General features: G+C 47.4%; 1 protein-coding gene and 1 pseudogene across 1 annotated transcript; one reads left to right on the forward strand and one right to left on the reverse strand.

Annotated features, from left to right (window-relative positions):
• The window catches only part of LOC122228731, a 68527-nt pseudogene extending 52463 nt beyond the window's left edge, over positions 1-16064 (forward strand).
• Positions 1091-11165, reverse strand: S100A10 (S100 calcium binding protein A10). Its single transcript, XM_042954019.1, has 3 exons — positions 11042-11165; positions 4534-4686; positions 1091-1512 (listed from the first exon to the last, which is right to left on the reverse strand). The coding sequence occupies exons 2-3, from the start codon at positions 4663-4665 to the stop codon at positions 1351-1353; spliced, it is 294 nt and encodes a 97-aa protein (XP_042809953.1). The 5' UTR covers positions 4666-4686; positions 11042-11165; the 3' UTR covers positions 1091-1350.
• Positions 16065-16773: the final 709 nt, after the last annotated feature.

Genomic DNA, 16773 nt, shown 5'->3' on the forward strand with positions numbered 1-16773 from the left:
CTTGTTCATGTGATGCCTGAGACAAAATAAAATGGTTGGAGTTTTATCTTTGACCTTGATTTTATTACAGATTTCCTTTTCCCAAAGCTAGTTTTGGACTACCCTGTTCCCTTTTGCATGCTTTTCCTTCTACTGAACTTTTCCCGAGAATTATGCTGATATGTCCAATCATAAAAACAAAGGTTTCCATCTTCACTGACCTATTTAATTGGAACAATTTCATGTGCCAATTCCTACATCATCTCTCCATAAAACAGAATATTGTGTTATTATTAAGCATACAGCATGTACTGCACATATGCTGGAGCTTGAAATAGGGACAGACAGGGCTGGGGGAAATATTTTGCTGGCTTTTAAGACATCAGTACTGGCACTTCATTTTCTTTTTTTCTTTTTTTTAACATTTATTTATTTTTGAGACGGAGAGAGAGAGCATGAACAGGGGAGGGTCAGAGAAAGAGGGAGACACAGAATCTGAAACAGGCTCCAGGCTCTGAGCTGTCAGCACAGAGCCTGACGCAGGGCTCGAACCCACAGATCGCGAGATCATGACCTGAGCCAAAGTCGGATGCTTAACCGACTGAGCCACCCAGGCGCCCCTGGCACTTCATTTTCAATAGGAAAGGACCGCCCCACTGTGTAAGTTTTGCTGGCCTGTTTCCTGCCATCTCAATATAATCATGACCTCTCGTGCCAACTCAGTGTATGTTAATGAGCTGTTACTGAAGCATCACACTCTGTGTCTTGATCTTGTCTTATGGACTTATTTCTACCTGAGAATTTGCTGAAACTTTGTCTGAAAACTGGACTCTGACATCTCAGGTGTTCCAGGTACTTGTTGGGAAGGCTCTGACTTAACTAGACAAGACTGGGCTCCATAATTATGAAATCAGGGTATTTTCTGGAAGTGCTGGTAGGTCATAACTACAAGGGCAGATGGATCAGAGAAGTCAGACCCCAGGCCTCAGTGGAGAAGGCTTTCCTACCCTGCTGGCTCTATGGTGTGTCCTCTGCCCACGGGCATGCAGACTTCTTGTGAATAAAGTGGGGACCCAGCATTTCTGAAGGAGAAACAAACATTTGTCCCAACTGAGGAACTAAAAAAAGAATTTGTTTATTGAGGGCAAGAGGATGCAGGCAATATAAAAATCAAAAGCTTATCTGGCTTTCACTGACTTTACTTTCTCTGCTTCTCAAATGGGGGTTGCATTTTATGTATACATTTTCTGAGGGTCCCAATCTGCTCATGGAATCCTTTATACTGGGTGGAGGGGGGCAGCTGCGGGGCAGACTCCTTGAGAGGCCCTCAGGAGAACTCTCTGGGTGGGAGTGTGGCTCAGTGCTGCCTACCTACTTCTTTCCTTTCTGCTTCATGTGAACTACAAAATAGTCATTGCATGCGATGGTGAGCCCAGCAATCAGCGAAAAGAAGCTCTGGAAACCCACTCTGCCGTCCCGGCACTGGTCTAGGTCCTTCATTATCTTGTCCACAGCCAGGGGGTCTTTTTGATTCTGCAAAGAAGAACAAAGGCAAGAACTATCAGTCAGTGGCTGCAGTGGCCAGCTTCTCTGGTTTGTCCCACTGACAACCAGTAATAGAGTCTTCCCATTACCTGAACTCTTGTTTTAGGTTGTAAGTGGTCTTTGGACGTCCCCTACATGTGTTTTTCTGCCTTGAGAGAGCATTTCAGTAAATGGATATTTTAAACTCAGAAAGAGGTTTTCCGTGGCATTCTTTCGTAGAACTACAGGGATCTTAGGAACTGCCTATTTCTAGAAAGAGGAGATTCACGTCAGACAAGCTAAACCCAAGCCTTTTAATTCTCAGTCCACCGTGCTTGCCACCGTGACCCTGGTATGACCTTGTGAACTGCTCTGCTCCTAGTTCAGCTGTTTCCACAATTTTCAGTATCACAGGAGTCTGCCTAAGAACCACCCTAAACTTCCCATTTTGTAGTGTGAGCCTACATTCTCTTAACACGTGTTTATTCCCAATGGCATGGTCAAATCCTTGAAAAAGGAAACTCCTTAAGGAAAAAAATCTCTAAACATTAAAAAAGAAAAAATTAAAAAAAATTTTTTTTTAATTACCAAAAGTGGGGTGGGGGGCACTTGGGTGGCTCAGTCAGTTGAGTGTCCAACTTCAGCTTGGGTCATGATTTCGCAGTTTGTAAGTTCGAGCCCCACGTCAGACTCTGTGCTGACAGCTCAGAGCCTGGAGCCTACTTTGGATTCTGTGTTTCCCTCTTTCTCTGTCCCTCACTCACTCATGTTCTGTCGCTTTCTCAAAAATAAAAAATTAAAAAAACAACATTTAAAAAATTAAAAAAACAAAAAGATCTCAGAAGATAGTTTAGGGAGTAAGTTTCAGATCACTCCTTGTCCTACCTAGTGAGGTGGGAAAGTGTGGCTGCTGCCACAGGGTCCAGACCATCAACCGGGAGGGGGGGGGGGGGGAAATATGGCCTCCTAGAGGTGTGCAAGTGTTCAGGGAAAGTCTGTGTAATCCCATCGATCGCGTACATGAGTGAGGAATCGCACACTCAGTGTCTCAGGTATGCCGGATGTGTACATCCTGCACTCAGAAATCCCCTACAGTAAAGCAGGCATGTTTCCTACTCGTGGATGGTAGACTCCATCCTAAGCCATCAACTACAACCCCCTCTGTGTGGCTGTCTTCACTTTGGGTGGGTTTCAGCTAATTCTGGCTTCACCCCCAGCTTCCTGGTTGTGGTCTGAAGGAGTGAAATTTGGATGACACAAGGGGTCAACTTTAGAAACAAAATACTCTTGTCAGTTCAGCGAGTGTGGGTGTGCCCAGAATTATGACCCGTGCCTGGAATAAATTACACTACAATGTTCAGTACTCAGTACTATACACACCCTTTATGTTTCTTCTGCTACAAAGCCTTTAGGGAGCAAGGGTCTGTGTCTCATGTGATATTCATCTTGGTTTCTAACATATGCAACAGCACAATTAACAAGGGTTTAGGGGGTGTCTAGGTGCTCAGTCGGTTGAGCATCTGACTTTGGCTCAAGTCATGATCTCACGGTTCAGAGTTCAAGCCCTGTGTCAGGTTCTGTGCTGACAGCTCAGAGCCTGGAGCCTGCTTCATATCCTGTGCCTCCCTCTCTCTCTGCCCCTCCCTGACTCATGCTCTGTCTCTCTCTCAAAAATAAATAAACATTTAAAAAAAACCAGAAAAACCAAAGAAAGCACAAGGGTTTAATACGTGGGGAATGCCTTTGTGTGGTGGGCAGGCTTAAAATGAACACATGTCCTTGCATTTTATGCTTGCCTGGAAGGATCACAGAAAGTGGAAGCATGGAGGTAATCATGCTCAGCCCTCTCATTTTTCAGGGGCAGGAACTGAGGCCCAGAAAGCCAAAGTTGCCTGCCCAGTATGAGGGCAGAGACAGACTTCTGGTCTGGGGCTATACCAGAGGGTGTGCAAAAGCAGAGCAACAGCATATTCTAGCTCTTTCTGGGATGGCATTGTGGTAACTGCAGCTATGAGACTGTCATTAGGCTTTATACCTGTTTACTTAACTGGTATTGATGACGTGTAAATCAGAATGTACCGTAAAACCCTGTTTACTGAGCCAGGAGTCGGGGCTTGACTAACGTGCTATCCACCAGGCACATGACAGGAGACAGGACCCAGCCTTTTACCATCATCTCCCTTCACCCTTTAGAGGCTGAAGTCATTTTCTGCACCAAGCACAGTAGTGCAAGGAAAGAGGGACTTGCATTTCATGCTCATATTTTGTCAAATAATGTTTCACCTTCCGTTAAATGCAACAACCATGTCTTGAGGGCCTATGATGTAAAAGGACAACTGTGCCTTGCAGCCTAATGTCCTGAGTGAGGTGTCAGAGCTGATGGCAGAGTCTTCTTCCAGTCTTGATGGAGCCGTCGGTCTTTCAAACTCAAGTTGCGCTCCTGTGTTCTCATAGCTTTTTTTTTTTTTTTTTTAAATCTCATAGCATTTTCAATGTGAAAAGCAGTTATTTCTGGAGTGACGCTTGGCTTTCAGTCAGCAGATGCTTAACACTGTTCCTTTATAGAGTAGGAATGATATTTTTAAAAAGTCCTTATCTGAAGGGATTTAAGAGATGCAAAGTTGCTCAGAGTGGATATGACCAGAATGTGGCAATGCCAGTGCCAGGTTTATGACCTGAGGTGGCCATTTCCTAGCTGATGACTCTCTGGCAAGAGGCTTTTCTTCGGTGACTCTGTCTCAGTGGACGCAGGTGACTCCACCTTGTCTTGTGGCGATTCATGTGCAACTTTATTTCAGCTCCATATTGTAAGCCCCTTGAGGGCAAGGACTGCGTCTTCTCTACCTTCCGTTTCCCCTACAGTACCTTACAAACAGGAGGCACTCAATAATGTTTAATAAATAAATGAACAAGGACACCTTTCTACTAGTGGCTTCCACAGGGAAGGGATGGGAAGAGGAAGGAAAAGCAACCAGGGGCTAGAAGCACTGGTTTTCGTGTCTGGTTCTTTCTGAGCCTTTCAGCACTTACTTCCAAAAATCCAGGGAACTCCTTTTCCATGAGTACTCTCAGGTCCTCCTTTGTTAGGTAGCCTTTGTCCCCAGCAAACTTGTGGAACGTGAACATCATCGTTTCCATGGCGTGTTCCATTTGAGACGGCATTTTGATGAGGTCTGTTGAAACCTTTTAAAAGATGTAAAGAAAGAGTTTACATTAACTTTTAAGCCACACGTACTATCAGTCTTCTGTAGGTAACTAGAAGGAAGATAAGTAGTAGATCACCCATCAGACCCTTTTCGGCTCTAAAGGTCAATGACTCTGAGGCCCAGTTCACCCCAGGTGGGCCCCCCTGCTGATGGAAGCAGGTACCTCAGGTATTGGTGCTCTGAATGAGGAATTTGTCTAGTTGCCCACTAATTCTGCATAAATCACCTAATGAGGAATAAAAACTCTAATCATTTGGATCATTTGGAAAAGCAAGGTCCGCGTCCCTCTGTTTAACAGACAAAGCATCTGCAGAAAGAGCAGGCGTTTCATCTTTTCTCCTGGCACTGGCAGATGGGACTCTTAGACATGGCTGATACCAACCACCCACACAGTCAAGCCTGGTTAATACTGAAAACTTCAACCCTCCACGGTTAAGTAGGTAACCTGGTTCGGTGTAAGTCTAGGTTTAGCAACCCGTTTACAAATGAATTTTGTCTGCTGGGCGTGTATTTTTTACCAAAGGTGTGAACTTGTTATTGATTGCAGTACAGATATTTGCATCTCCGGCAGTAAAATGCTGTTACTCAAAGCTACCCAAAGCTCATTATCTAGTTTCTTGAAAAGGAACAGGTAACAGGAGTCAGGACTCCTTTGGGGACCTGGTTTTTGGCAGGAAGGACAGAGAGCAAGAGCTTTCCATCAGAAAGTGTTTGAAAGGAGGGAAGGGAAGCATATCAGATCACTATAGTCATGTATAATGATCTGGGGGCATACACCCGGTACTTAATAGGAACTCGGTGAGTTTTGGCTTAATTGGAAGGAATGCTATGGCCAGAACAGAGCACTGTTGGCTAACACCACCTAAGATCACTAGTGGATAGATAACAGTTTAACTTGAATAGAGACTGTAGTATACCACTTACAATAGAACAAAACAACAAAAACACCTCACAAGAATAGGTTTTGAGCACAGGCTGAAGGAGAGGCTCGTACCTTTCCCTGCTGATTTCAGTCTGGTTCCTGCTGCTGACAGATCTGTGTTCAACACAGATTCCTAAATGCTGCCTTTTACAGAGAAGGTGGAGTTAGTTGGTGACCCCAGGGATTGAGTAATTATACTTAGGGAATTGTAAATTCTACCCCCTTAATCCCCAGAAAAATGCAGGAACCAGCATGCCAAAGAATGTGCTACTCTAGAGATTGCTATATGCCAGGATCTGGGATGATTCATCTGAAAGTCAGTTCTCTTGGAGAGATCAGCAAATTAATGCTTCAGCGTTTGCTGTGAGATGAATTCCAGGGGAGACACACCCTTTTCCCCTCTCTTCCTACACAGCCCTTGTGGTTTCAGAGGGCAGTCCACAGTGCTGAGATGGAATTGCCCTTGCCTGGATTGTTCTGGAAGTCCAGCAGTGTAAGAGAACTGAACCAAATGAGCCACCTACGGAAGAAAGACGTGGGAACCCACCCTAGTTCTGAAGTAACTCAGGAAAGAAGTCGGAGACCAGAGGTGTAAAAATACCTGTGTCTAAGCTCAGAGCGGGAGGGTATTTCACAACCAGTTCCCAAAGATGCCAGAAACTGCACTGGCTGCCAGACACCCTGTTCACCTTCTTCACAGAACAGAGCAGAAGGAAAGTGCACTGCAAAGCCAGAGGACAAAGAAAGGGGACGCAGTAGTAGAGTAAGGACCACTATAATAGGGGAACAGGCCGATTTAGGAACTTGTAAGAAACACAAGTTGTAAGCAGGAAGAAATCTTGGCCACCCTAGAGTATCTTCTTCAAGAAAATGAGGCCGGTCTTCCCTGAGTGAATGCTCAGGTCTCCGGTCCTTCCAGTCCCCCGCCCTGGGTCCTTCCAGTCCTACCCCTCCTTGCCCACTTGCTGTTTTATTCAGCACGTGGGCCGTGAGTATGTGAGTATGGCAGGCACCCAGCTGACTCCCTATTTGTCAGGTAGACCTTTTGAAATGAGAATGCAGAACAGTGACTAGCCAGGAATCTAAGTTCATGAAGGTGAAATAACTGACTTTGGACACCAGAGGAGATGCCCATGGTCTCATCGGGGACCAGTGCCCATAGAGCACTGAAAAGGGCAACGAGCAACTTATTGTTCTGAAGGAGGAGCCAGTGCACTGGTTTTAAAGTAAGACGAAGGAAAAGCGGGGACAGTGAGGATTAGAAGTGTTCTCTTGGCCAGTGGAGGAGTCACAGAGCTCTCCCACGGAGTTGGCAGCCCTCTGGTCTTGGTGGGGCAGACTGTAGGGCTGACCATTGGCTGCTAAAGTTGCAAGCCCAGGGACCTGAATCTGGCACTTGGATCTTCCCAGCTGCCTGACATGCTCCACTCCTGGGCAAGAGCTTGATAAGCTCTCATGGGGGCCTGGGCCTGCAGCTGAGAGGATGGCAAGAGGATGGCAGTGTCCTCTCTGTGCCTGAGACAAGCTACTCCTGTATTTGAAACACCCTTTAATCGGTTTCCTGTTGGCCTCTCAGATTTAAGATCCTCTAGGTCAAGAACTGTGAATTTTTCTGTCTATGAACCACAAAATAAGCATCTGCTAAATGAATAAGTCAGACAAACCCCTTGGCAGGGCCCGAAGTACCTGTGTGACCACTCAGGTCTGGACTGAAAACTGTGTAGCTCAGAGCCCAGCAGAAGGACGTGAGGCTGGGAAGAGCTGGGGAAGGGGCCCAGGGGCCCTGTGAATGCATCAGTAGATTCAGAGGGAAGCGCATTCCAGGAGTGCAGGGAAAAACTGTCCTGCTAAACAGGTCTGGCCAGACCCTGAACAGGACTTCTTTCTTTTCTGACTCCTGCTGTTTTCTTGTGTTTTGTTTCTCACTGTGAGCCCCACAGGCTATAACTACCTCATCATTTTCTCATTTTTTATTGAACCATTTTATTCTGATGTCTGTGTAACCTCCCTACCTGTTTGCCTTGGTAAGATGGGGGCTCAGAACTCTGTAGTCTTTCTCTGTGTAGTTTTCTCTCTTTTTTTTTTTTTTTTAATTTTTTTTAATGTTTATTTTTGAGAGAGACAGAGGGCAAGTAGGGGAGGGGCAGAGAGAGATGGAGATGCAGAATCCAAAGTTAGCTCCAGTCTCTGAGCTGTCAGCACACAGCCAGACGTGGGGGTGGAGCTCACTAACTGTGAGATATGATCTCACCTGAGGTGAAGTCGGAGGCTTAACCAACTGAGTTACCCAGGCGCCCCAAGTGTACTTTTCTTTATAGAAAAGAATTCTGGACTCCACAGATTTAGTCACAGTGATGGGAATTAAACTTTCCATTTCTTGTCCTCTTAAAATGAGCACCTACTGTGCATGTCTGGTGTTAGGCTGGTGCGTTCCCACACTCTCTCTCTCTCTCTCTCTCTCTCTCTCCATGGTGCTTGCCTTTGGGGGAGTTCACCAGCTAATGGCATACTATTTAAAAAGTCTAGTTAATTGTGTTTCTGTTTCTTCTCCTACTAGATTGTGAGCTCCTTGATCAGGGTCCCAGTAGGTAGCAACCTGCCATCACAGCCTGCTCAATGAATTGGTAAGAATGAAATTGACAGCAATGTACATTTTGATTCTCCTGGGAGTAGCAGGGAGCCTCCTTAGAAACGTGTCTGCTCCTGAGCAATCCCAAATGTTTGCTCTGGATCCATGCCCAGATCCAGACCGTAATTTCAAAAAGGATACTTCTAAAGAGCAAGAGGCCTGATTTACTTTGCTCTTCTGTGTCTTGTCCATACCCTAGTTTTCTTGCAGCCCACCCAGAAAATAATTGGCAGGGTGTCAGTAAAAACAAACATCTGTTATTTAAAATGTGTTTAGGGTTTCCTTTCTTTTGCTGTGGAGATTTTGAAAAGAAAAGAAATTTTTTTAATTGAACACAGAAAGTGTTCCTAAATTTGATCCCTAAAGAGAATTCATAAAAAATGAGTTGAGGCAATGGATCTGGATCCAGGCTGTCTCTCCCACCTTTCCCCAAGCATAAAGCTTGCTCACTAAAAAAAAGGAGGTAGCAGAGGGAAAATTCCAGATGTAATGCAATAGGAAGAAAGAACCTCGAAGCCTTCTCTACCCCAGTGGAGTACAACCATGTTTCTTTGAAGAATTGTCAGACAATCAGCATGAATTGGCAAACAATAGCCATTGTGACAACTGCTATCAAATCCATTGGTGGGTTGGGTGGTAGTTATTTAGTGAAAGGGTAGGAAGTGTTGAAAATTGTTTAAAAAAATAAGTGAGTTCATTCTTTTTACTTTTGATACGAGATTCCTAAATCGTTAAGTCCCCAGGAAAATGAGAAGCTTAAGAAAGATGCTAAAACTTCATTTCAGCTTTCCCTGCACTCAGAGTGCTAATTTATACATCATAACCTGAAAGGATTCCATTGTTTCCCTCAACTTTGAAAGACTGTACTGTGTCCAAGGGCATACCAAGTGGGTAGTGCTCTTAAAAAGCCACATTTTTGGAACTGTCATTGGAAAGCAGGAAGGCACCCAGTTTCAGCTCCACCCAGCCCAAGGCCTGACCTCACTGGGGTGGCTGCTTAAGAGACTAAGGTTAGAGGCCAAGCACGGGAGGAAGAGGGCCCATCTGACATTGTTTGCAAGAGAAACCAGGGAAAAACATCACCTAGAAATCAGTGTACTTTATTTATGTCCAGTGCACCTTTAAGAAAATTTGAAGACCTGAAATAAACTCTAAATAATAGGTCAGATGAAGAAAGTAGCTTCTGGCTGTCAAGGAAGGCATATACCATTTAGGAGAGACAATTAAATAGAAATGGGATAGGAATCTGTAGGGGCAGAATGCATGAAGACATTTCAAATGAGTTATATGAACTCATTTCTGCCCCAGCCTCTGGTATTATCTTTTGCAATCTGCCGAAACATGTTGGAGGCAAAGATCTCTGTCCGTCGGCGTGTTTCCATGAGCCTGGCCTCACCTGAAGTTCAGGATGTAAAGATCCGCTACTGCAGGTTGAATCTCAAGCTGCAGGGGGAAAAAATCTGCAGCAATTACCGCAAACCTCTTGACGGGAAGAGCTACCTCACTAGTGAAGCTTAGGCCACCTGCCAGCAGGCACTCGGGCCAATCATCCGACAGTGCTGTGTCTTACCATGGCTCTGCCAGTCTAATTGCTGCCCTCACCCACGGATCAGTCAAGAAACCTCTCCTTCAGATTGCCAGCCAGTCCTGGTGTGACTCACTTCCTCTTGGAAAATGCCCTCTGAGATGGCACAGTTCCCCTTTTCCTTTAGGGAGTGTTCTGTCCGGCCATCTGCAGAGAGTATCTGGAACCATCTCCGACCACACCCACATGGTCTCACAGCTGAGTCACCCGCCTGCACTAAGGGGATCTGGGAGCCCTTTGTGCTAACCACGCCCTGTGCAATGCTCTCAGCTCCCCTGGGGAGGGAAGGGGGTGTAGGCTTAATGTGTTCCAGAGTCTGGGCTAAGGGCTCTGCCCAGCTTGTAGCCGCTCTACTTTCCTCCCCAGCCCCACCCAACACGCCAGAGTCCCTGTTTCAGTTAGCTGGAATCTAGATGGACAGTTAGCAGCGTCCAGGGCTGGAGGAAGCTGCATTCCTTTGGCCAAGCTCAAAGTGGTGACCAGGTACCAAGGGCAGGTCTATCTGTCTCTTTGCACTGGGCCAGATTAATCTGGGTTGGGAGGTCCTTCATCAAACCTACTCTTCCCCCTCTTTATAGTTCCACTTGTGTAATTAAGATCACAAGAAGGGAATCCTTTGAGTAGAAAAATCCCTTCATATATTCCCCTCCCCCCCAAATCTCGCTAGCCAGGCTTATAAAGAAAACAAATAGACCTCCCCCTCTCCTGTCTGGCATACAAACAACAGGAAGCCCAACCTGAAACATCAGGGCGAGGGACTGAGCAGTGCCCTTTAGGAAGGGATCTGCCGGCTGCCGGGCAGTCCAGCTCGGAGGAGGCCGCACACATCTGGACAGAGGTCAGCCTGCAGCCAGAGCGAGCGCATATGCCGGCCAGGACGGGACGAATAGCTCGGGTGACGAGTGGAAAAGCAGGAAAGTGGGAGTGAGGAGAGATCGACGGAAAGGGAGGAGAGCGCAGAGGCCCCAGGCGTGGACACGGAGGTCCCGGTACGGAGGACGAGCGCCCCTCCTCCACTCCGCGAGGATCGCGGCAGGGGCGCTGCCGGTCTCGCCGGGGTGTGGCCCAGGGCGCGGAGCGGCGGGCGCCCAGCCGACCCCGGCGCTGGGGCAGCCGATGGGGGGGCTTCCCCGCGCGCGGGGTCGCGGCCGGGGAGGCGGGGCGGGGGCAGCTCGGGAGCAGCGGGCTGAACTCACCTTGGCTGGAGGCGCGGCGGGGACGCTCGCTCGGCTGGGACGCGCGGGCTAGTGAGCAGAGCGTGGCGGGCTGGGAGCCTTAGTATGGGGAGTGGGGGTGGGGAGGGGAGGCAGGAGGAGCCTGGGCCGGTGTCCCGGTCCCTGCTCACCCCACCCCTTCCCCGCCCTCCTCTTCCTGTCCCCCCGCGCCCCGAGCGGGCACACACCCTCCGAGGCGATGCCGTGGGCCTCACGCCCAGCCTCCGCCCGCTGTCACCTCGGCGGAGAGCGTTCTTGTGCACGTCCGTCCCCGCTCCAGGGCTCTCGGATGGTTCAGGACACCCCCGCCCTGGGCCGTGCCCTTCCTCTCGGGTCTGGTTTTAGAGAGGGAAGGCGCAGTCCTCAATCCAGACGTTCTGCGGGTGGGGCGCGCTGCCCCACAACCGGTGTAACCTACAGGTCCAGGAATTAATTTCTAGACAACACTGCTGGGAGGGGCACGTGGAGTCCTAACCGCCACAGGATGGTCGTAGTTCTCGTGTTAGGCCCAGGATTTCAGTCCCGAGGGTCTTCGTGGCCTGCGCCCCGCTCCACCTACTCCTGGTGCCCGTCTCTCTGGGTGGGGTATGAAGAGTGCAGCTCGGCTTGTTGTCCCCGTGGATACAAACCCTTTGTTCAACAAGGGATTTACCCCTCCTTGGGGATGGCTTTACGTGGTGGAAAACTCAGCTTGACATTGTTAAGACCAAAGTTTCTAAGCCTCCTTTTTGTCCTGTAATTGGCTTGTTTGGTTCTCAAAGCCCTTTAGGAGAAATTTCTGGAAGAAATTTAGAGAAAACCTAAGTGTCTCCTACTGGATGGATAGTGTTCCCCCGCCCCCATTTATTTTAATTGTGGTTAGGGTTAAATGCAAACTACTAGCAGCTATAAAAGTCCCAAGTCCTGGGTTTTCCTTTGTTCCCAGGGGAGGTCCTGGGAGGAGTGAGTGATCCCAAAGGAATGAGCAGACTCAGGGAATCCTTTAAGTGCCACCATGTGACTGATCTTGGCTCTTGCTAGGAAACCCCAATTTGAATTTCAGCTCTCGCTCACGCTAGGTTCATGCAACCCTGGTGCTGACTGTTTAGGGAGGCTGTTCTTCAAAATCTTGCTGTATGCTTCCCAATTTTTTCCCAGGCCCCAGGGCACAGTCAAGAGTGAGAAAATCCTGGATCTGTTAGTCCCAGGGAAGATGCAACTGAATTTAGTATGAGAACAACCTGTTTCTACACTCCCACTTACTTGAGTTCTTCATTTGATCCACAAACCTTTACAAATGCTTAGTTTCTGTGCTAGGTAGGCCCTGAGGACTCAGACATTAAAGACTCAGTTTCTTCCCTTAAAGAACTTCAAGTCTTGTCAGGAGATAGATAAGCAGTCAAAATCCAGTGTTCCCAGTGAATGGTAGAGGACACTAGGGGATACTTTGAGAATGTTAACCCTTGGAGTAGTCACAGAACAATTCCTGGAGGAGGCAACATTTGACAGCCATTTAAAAAATAACAATGATGGGGGCGCCTGGGTGGCTCAGTCAGTTGAGCATCCGACTTCAGCTCAGGTCATGATCTCGCGGTCTGTGAGTTCAAGCCCCGAGTCAGGCTCTGTGCTGACAGCTCAGAGCCTGGAGCCTGCTTCACAGAAGTGTCTCCCTCTCTCTCTGCCCCTCCCCCACGTATGCTCTGTCTCTATCAAAAAATGAATAAACGTTAAAAAAAAATTTAAAAAATAACAATGACTTGGGGCAGCTGGGTGGCTCAGTCGGTTAAGCGTCCAACTCTTGATTTTGGCTCAGGGCATGTGAAATTGAGTGCGGAGCCTGCTTGAGATTCTCGCCATCTCTCTCTGCCACTCTCCTTGCTTGCACATGTGTGTGCGCACTCTTTCTCTCAAAAGAAATAAACCTAAAAAAAAAAAAAGACACTTATTGTGACTTTGAAATCTAATTGCAAAAAGGTTACATTCTTATAAAAGGTTTAGAAAATATAGCAATGTATGAAAAAGAAAATACAATTATTTGTAAACCTATTAACCAAAGATAAGTACTTTTTATGTCTTTTTTTCTAGTCTTTTTATACATCTATTATATATAAGTTGGGGATTTGCGGTGAGTGGGGTGGATTTGGATTTTAAAACTTGAACCCAGGGTTATTCTTGAAGTTGATCCCTAAAGTGATTTCAGAAAGAATGAGTTGGATCCAGGCTGTCTCTCTCACCTTTCCCCAAACATAAAACTTGCTCACTAGAAAAGTGGGCAGCAAAGAAAAAGTTCCAGATGCAATGCAGTAGGAAGAATGAACTCAGAAGCCTTCTCTATCCTAATGGAGTACATCCACTTTTCCTTGAAGAATTGTCACACATGAGCCTGAACTGGCAAACAGCCATGTGACAACTGCTATTTAGTCCTTTGGTGGGCTGGATAGTATTTATTTAGTGAAGGGGTAAGAAGTGCTGAAGACTGTAAAAAAAAAAAAAAAAGTAAATATATATACTTTTGCTTTTGATGTGAGATTTCTAAATTGTGATCACTATGGTTATAGAATTACATTTTCTATTTTTGTCTCATAATACTTTACTCTTTTGTCATTAAATATTTATCAAGAACATGCTTATTTATTCACTCATTCTTTTTTCCCCATTCAACAAGTAACTATTCAACTACACGGTAGCTTCTTTATTCTCTTCTTCTTCCAGCTGGTGCCAGACTCTGAGGGCTCCCAGGTCCTAGTAGCTGCAGCTCCAAAGACAGAAGAACCTGGGTTTCTGAAACACTGCTAAGTGCTGAGGATACAGTGGTGAAAATGGTCAGTAGGATGGCTGCTATCTCTGCCTTTGTGCAGTTTTTTGTGACTTTGTACTGGTAAAATCCTAAATATCTACCATGGCTATAAATCTCCTTCTAGAAGAAGTGGTCCCTGGCAGTTCTTTCTTGAGAACGTACTTGTGCCTTGTAAACCACATGCATACAGTGGAGTCAACTCTGTGTCACTAGTGACAACCAATCAGATCAGGCAGCAGTGCCTGAGCTGGAGCTGCCCAGCAAGGATGGTGGGGCCGTAGGGGGAAGGGGAGTTGTGGGAAGAGAACAGATAGAATGGGCATGTGAAAATTAATAAAAGGATATCGTGTTGAAAACGGAGTAGGGAGGCCAGCAGGAGGAGTGTTCATGCCCTAGCATTCATCGATTGCAGATGGAACAGGGAGAGGGACCCGCAGGTGGATACCACTTCACCATCCAGGCAGGAGAGAGGAAGGTTTTCTTCCTCCCCCAGCAACAGCCCAGCCAGTGAGAGACTGTCACAACTCAGCTAACAAAAAGCCACTACGCTTCAAACTCCAGTTTACTCCAAGGGACTTGATGTTTATAACAGCCCTTCTGAACTTCTAATTTCCTTTATAAAAGAGTGGTCCTCTCCTTTGTTCTCCTGACTTGCCTACTGTTTGCTTGTCCTGGTTTGTAATTCTCTGCTGTTCCCAAATAAACCCATTTTTGCTGGTAATAAAATTGGCCCTTTTATTTTTAGGTTAACAGCCATCCAAGGAATGGGAACCTGAGGCAGTGTGGTCCCTGGAGCAAAGTGAAGGCCATGTTTAAGCCACCAGGCCTCTGGTATGTTCTAGTGCACTAAATGCTAGGGACAGGGGGCATTGTTCCACTGCTCAGGCAGTAGTCCGTCTTCTCCGTGTGGAAACAAAACCTGGTACCCAGTGGTACTTAACTTCTGGGGTTTGTAGCTGTAGCGTGGAGGGCAGCCTGTCTGCCAGAAAGATGCTTTCTTCCCATCCGAGTGTAGAGGTTCAGCTGGGCTGTGGCCGATCAGCTGAGAATTACGTTCCTGGCAGCCCTTACACGTAGGTGGGACTCTGACTAGTCACCAACTGAATGGGACTGGCAGCGATGTGTGTCACTTGCAGACCAAATTGGTTAAGAGGCGACTTTACCACACTTTTTCATTCCATCTGCTAGACTCTGAGGCTTTAGGGTTGGAAGAATCACAGCTGGAAGGGGTCCGAGTTCCTGAATCACTGAGTGGAGGAAAACTACCTGCTAGCCGGGCACACCTTCACTGGAATACTTATGTGGGTGAGGAAAAAAAACTCTGAAATTTGGGGGTTATTTGTTACAGCATAATCCTAACAAATAGAATGGCGTTCTTTCGAGTGCTGGTAATTTGGCAGCAGACTCAGAAAGATGCGGTTGTGGATGTGAACCTCAGCCACCCATGCTGCCTGCTGAAGCCGGCGCTGCTGTGTGGGGCCCTGGCCAAGCCCAGCCCGCCCCGCACCATGTGCGTGTCCCCAGACCACTGACTCTGTGCTCAGTCTCTGCAGGAGTTCTCAGACGAGGTCATCGGTGGGCACACGGTTCACCTGGGCAAGTACCAGGGCTTCCTGTGCATCGTCACCAGTGTGGCCTCGCGGTGAGGCAAAACAGACGTCAACTATACTCAGCTTGTCGACCTGCATGCCCGATATGCTTGCTGCATGCGGTTTACGGATCCTGGCCTTCCCTTGCAACCAGTTTGGAGGCAGCAGCCAGGGAGCAATGTGGAGATCAGGCAGCTCTCTGCTGGCCATAATGTCACACTCGATTAGTTCTGCAAGATCTGTGTGAATGGGACAATGCTCACCTGCTGTGGAAGTGGATGAAAGTCCAGCCCGAGGGGAGGGGCATCCTGGGAAATGCCATCAAACCAAACTTCACCAGGTTCCTCGCTGGCAAAAGGGCTGTGTGCTGGAGTGGCACGGTCCCTTGGAAGAGCCCCTGGAAGCAGAGAAAGGCTTGCCCTGCTACCTCTAGCACCGCAAGTTCGCGCCCCTCACAAGGAGTTGCAGCGGTCCTCCATGGCACTTCAGGTGGAGACCACAGATTTACAGTTGCCTGGTCAAGACTAGTGCTGGCGATCCAGAAAACAAAACAAAACAGCAAACCCCCAAGTGTGGCTCAACTAGTAACCCTAAGTTTAAGGGAAATATAGTTTATTAAACCTTTGCCATATTTTTTGAACATTGAGGTTGTTAGCAGTTTTTGTTACTGCCATACTTAATAATGATATACAGTAGGACTACTTTTGAATAAACATCTCTGCCCACATATTTATTTTCTTAGGATGGATTCCTATCAGGAATCTTAAAGGACAACTAGGGATTAGATTGAGTGGGGGCAGAAAGGAAGGAAAAGCATGTGCCAGAGCGTGGAATTGTGAGGTAGCACCTCCATCCCAGGAATTGCCCTGGTCCTGAGAGGAGGTATCTTTCCTGGGGTGCCTGAGATACTCTACCGAGGAGTCTGGAGTGTGTTTCTGAAGGTAACACAGAGCCACTGAAGAATTTTAAAGGAGAGTGAGTGGCTGTCCCACTTACTAGCTGCCAGGCTCTGGGCAGGTCATGACCGTGAAGGCACCCAGCCTTGCCCAGCAGGCAGCAGGTTCTACTCGGGAGAACCAGCTTCTGTGTGGTCCCTCCCTCTGTGGAGCAGAAGCTCTGGGGAGGCCAAGCGGGGCCCTTCCATGGCTCAAGGTCTGTGTGATTTGTGGTTAAATGCCTTTGAGCAGTGTTCCTTCTGGAGTGCTGGAGGGTTTCGTAGAGGCTATGCTCACTGTGCTCATTTATCTCTTGGGGCAGCAAAAGCTGAAGGACTATAGCTTGCCTTCCTTCCTTTTACTTCTTTTGTTTTAAGTTTATTTATTTATTTTGAGAGAGACAGAGACAGTGTG

Source organism: Panthera leo, chromosome C1 (assembly GCF_018350215.1).
Source record: "Panthera leo isolate Ple1 chromosome C1, P.leo_Ple1_pat1.1, whole genome shotgun sequence".
In the NCBI taxonomy this organism is placed as follows: domain Eukaryota; kingdom Metazoa; phylum Chordata; class Mammalia; order Carnivora; family Felidae; genus Panthera; species Panthera leo.